The sequence below is a fragment of the Saccostrea cucullata genome, unplaced genomic scaffold, assembly GCF_032062105.1.
Source record: "Saccostrea cucullata isolate Sc308-1 unplaced genomic scaffold, CSIRO_AGI_Scuc_v1 ctg16748, whole genome shotgun sequence".
Classification (NCBI taxonomy): Eukaryota; Metazoa; Mollusca; class Bivalvia; order Ostreida; family Ostreidae; genus Saccostrea; species Saccostrea cuccullata.
Genome location: NW_026940452.1, coordinates 1 through 4591, shown reverse-complemented (window position 1 = coordinate 4591; position 4591 = coordinate 1). Strand labels below are relative to the sequence as shown.

The window sequence follows — 4591 nt, the reverse complement described above, 5'->3', positions numbered from 1 at the left end:
ATGCAAACATCTGTAATATCAACACAGTACAATTTAATGTACACGTTTGCAACATTCAGAATATCTGTTTTGAAAATAGCGATCTGCTATTATCTTTTTTGTGTGATGTTGTATACAGCTATTTAAAAAAACATCCGTCATTCCGCATTTTATGTGATATCTTGTGTATTTTTTTTCATAGTAATAATTTGTTCTTATTTTGGAATGTAATTTCAATTTGCATATTGATCTTGATAATAATAAATTATTGTGCATTTCTCATGTTTCTGGAGTTTATTTTATATAAAATAAATGGTTCGATTATTTTGTTCATTATGCACGTTTTTAATCCCTTTCTCCTTTGGTCATCAATGCTGGTAGGATAATAAGTCAGTCTTCTGAATCACATTCAATTGTTCAACAGTCACATGAATTAAGTAAGAATAACACAGTAAGTGTGGTTTTATCATTACATAAAACAGTCAGTGTGGTTTTATCATTACATTACACAGTCAGTGCGTTTTTATCATTACATAACACATTTATTAAAAACACCCCCTCTTTATAAATATTTAAATTGTATAAACTCTCATCTTTATTTTCCCTGTTTATTAAGTTGACTTTTTACTACATGCATGACTGGTCCCCAAAAAAATTGATTGTCACAGTCTCTCCAACTCGATGACGTGATGGTGTATTTATTTATTCATTTATAACTTATTTATTTTTTAAAAAATAAAAAAAACTATACTTAGTATGTCTATAGAGCCATGTAGAGGCCTTCCCATTTCAACGTCACTAAAGAAGTGTTGATGAGATATGGAACAGCGAATTTAGGCAGGAAGAACTACATTAATAAAAGAAAATGGCTTATTTTCTTATCACCAATTAAAGATTTATCATACTAAGATTTATCAAATATATATATATATACAATATTCAAAATACAAACAGTACTTTACACAGTCAGTGCGGTTTTATCATTACATAACACAGTCAGTGTGGTTAATCAGTACATAACACAGTCAGTTTGGTTTATGATTACATAGCAGTCAGTACATAACACAGTCAGTGTGGTTTTATCATCATGAGCGTCTTCTTTATGCCTGTACCTAAACTAACAAGCGGGTACCAAGGATTGTGCCAGGAAGTAGAAGACCAGGCACCGTTCAGGAAGGCGTGGCAACAGGCGTGAAACCACCAGCCTCCTCCTCCAAAATCAATGGCGCAGTGATATAGAGGAGCTCTGTCATTTTCCCTGTCTGGGGTGGAGAAGTACATCCCAGACAGATCTCCACCAGTACTCCCTGAGTCTAACATACTGTCTCCTGTAGAATTACAGAAAATCAAAATTAAGGTTCATCGATACTCTGATAAGAGAGATAACTCTTAATGACATAGATGTCTATTATTCTTTTATAGATTTGCCAAATTGAATTGCCTTCTTTGTCCAATTTTGCCCAGGAAGTTATGCTATGATTGTCTGAATTTTACTTATTAAAAACATTTTTTTTTTTTTTTAAAAAATCATTACTGTTCAAACAACACTTTATGAGTGAGCAGAGGGTTTATGAACCTTAAGACATAAACGGTACATGGTACACCATTTGTCACCCCTGAGATTTCAATTTAGCTTTACTGATATTTTACTCTGTTTTTTTAAAGTTAAGTTTTTTGATTGATGATTTAACCTCTGATTTATCCAACGTAATTATCGTCTTTACAGCTAGATAAAATGACTGTTCATCCGATTTAATTTCACTTTTTGCATGTACGACTAGACTGCTAACTTAACCTTAACTAGAATACGTGATGAAATACAACCTTATGTAATGCATTCTCGGTTTTCAAATTTAGATAAAATAACTTCTACCTTTAATTTACCGGTAGATATAATGTCTCAATTCCATAATACGAATTTTTCTTACAAACAAACTTTTCTACTGCCTTAGTTATTGATATTTCAAGCTCGATGATAAACATGATGACTTTAATTTTAATTTTCCTTACTTCTGCAGCATTATGTTATGTACGTTTCATCTTAAATACTGTTCGTTATTTTCGTATGAATCATTCATGTATAATTTACGAATCGATTTTAGATATCTCCAGCTGATTACAGTGGCTGGAACGTTATTGTTGACAACTCACACGAAAGATCACGTTACACGAACGATTCCGCACGATTAACGCACGATTAAACCTGTTACACGAACGATCTTTCACGTTCACGATTCTACACGTTACACGATCTTGCACGATTGTTAACGCAAACGCACGTTTCTTCACTCAAAATAGTTCAAAATATTTAGGAATTAATATTTTCAAAACGAAATATAGCTTAATGCTTATTTAAGATTTCAAAGAATTATTAATATTATTTCAAAGACTTTGAAAAAAAAAAAAAAAACATGGAAAATGATATTTCTGTAACTAAATATATACAAGACTTAATATTTCAAAATAAAAATAATTTATTTATTTCTAAAGTACTTCTCCGATCAAAGAAAACGGATTTTGTTCGTTCTATTAGACGATGTACATGTCTGTGGGTCGTATAGTTTGATTGAATTGGATATCATGATATGCAGAAAGGGGGATACAATTCAACAAAAATGGCAGCATTGAATGACTTAAATTATATAAAAAATTTTATCCTTATGTTTCCATTTATTCAATGCCTGATAAATTTGCTAATTATTCAACTTTTTTATTTGCAGAAATTAAAAATTAATTAGTTACAAATAAGCTCAAGAGATAAACACAGATAATCGTGTTTATCTCCGTGTGCATGTATATTTGTCGACTAACTACATGTAGCTATGTAAGCATTGAGAAATGTTTATTTCTTTGTAAAAGAATATTTATTTTCAATGAATTGATTTCAAGATTATCTTGACCACTATAAGAAGTAAATAATAATTAAATCAGATTTTTCAGAAAGGCGTAGGAGATTAAAGTACGGCTTATCACAATATTGATCGCGCTATTTGACGAGAACTTAATATTGTACGACTTACTATATTGCTTGTTTACGAGCGATAATTAGTTCGTTCTGCATTCTATTATGTAAATTGCGCTTTTTCATTTTATTTTGATTTTATTTAATAAATTAAGAAAAACAAACAAGGGAAATGCTTATTTTAGAAATAACATTCCGATAAAAACTTACAAAACGAAATTTACACGATTCTAAACGCACGATCTCGCACGATTAAAAACGCACACGATTGAGTTTGATACACGAACGATCTTTCACGTTAAACGAACGATCACTCACGATACACGAACGATTCTACACGATTGGTTTGTCAACAATAACGTTCCAGCCACTGTACACAGACGACTCACCTAAGGTCCCTTCCGTTGGTCCATCCAGGTAAAGTCTGTAGTTGTCTGTTTCGTTGTTTACAGAGAAGGTCCCGTATTGTTGGTATAGAGTGGTTCCATTGGTCAAAGTAATGGACATGTACAGAGACGAACTGATTTTGGTTAATTGATGGATAACGTCATTTCCTGAAATAAAACAGTGAATAACAAACATGACATGATGTATTTTCTTGAAATAGATCTATTTAAATAATAGTCGTTATATATATATTGGTGTACCTTGCATTATTAAGGTGACGGGTTGTGATGAGTGCAAAACCGAGTATCTGCCCTTCGCCCAAGTAATGCAGGATACACTAAACTAAATATTCAAATACTGTCTTGTATCATGGTCCAATTAAAATATTTACATTTGATCAAGTGTATTTAAATGATTATTTGTTAGGAAACAGCCAAGCTCCAATGAAATACAATTATTCCAACGTGTGAATAATCTTTCCCGCTGTCCCGCGCAAATTATGCATAGGTCAATTCACAGTCATCAGATATGAACGCGTTAAATGACGTCAAAGCGATTGGACTCAAGACATTCAACCTGGCAGATATAGAATGTTTTTTTTTATAAACATCAGCAAGTATGTGATTAAATCGAAATATCAGAGAGAGATGACCTATGTGAGAATTGGTTGACAAAGACCTTTACAACAAACAAATATTAGGCATCACTGCTAGAATGGTAAGTTTAATTCTGTTCATTTAAAAAAATGAAGCTTATTTCCACGTTTCATATACTATATAACATAACTTGGGGCAGTTTACACATTAAAAACCGCAAAGTAGTTTATAAAAAAGCTTAATCTGTCCCAAGTTATGTTATATCATAAAACATAGTTGAATTAAGCTTCTTTATAATTTATTTTCAATGTAAACAATGACACAATATTTCCCCCGGAAAGAAGTCTTCACATATAGCATATTTTTAAAGTGACGCCAAGCGGAGTAATACGTTTTTTGACGTAGGTCATTCATGTTATAAAAAATGGATAAAATCTTTCACCCAATCAAATTACGTGTTACAACTTAAATTAAATTTTAAAACGATAACAAGCCAATGTTTTGTCTTTTATCACTCTAAAACTATCTGCAATCTTTAAAGACCCCGATTTTTACAAATATATAAGGTTACATCAATAAAAATGAAGTCCATCTGACTGGGTTTTCCATAAGAAATATTTTGATATACAAAAGATGTACGTAGATCTATCTATTTCAACAAAAAAGT

The 4591-nt window shown here is 31.5% G+C and overlaps 1 protein-coding gene across 1 annotated transcript; it reads right to left on the bottom strand.

Moving 5' to 3' along the window:
* Nucleotides 1-1091: 1091 nt before the first annotated feature.
* On the bottom strand, nucleotides 1092-3495 carry LOC134255434 (fibroleukin-like; the record flags this gene model as incomplete). Its single annotated transcript, XM_062737970.1, has 2 exons — nucleotides 1092-1307; nucleotides 3331-3495. Coding segments are annotated over 2 exons (381 nt in total), but the record flags the coding sequence as incomplete, so codon positions are not given.
* Nucleotides 3496-4591: the final 1096 nt, after the last annotated feature.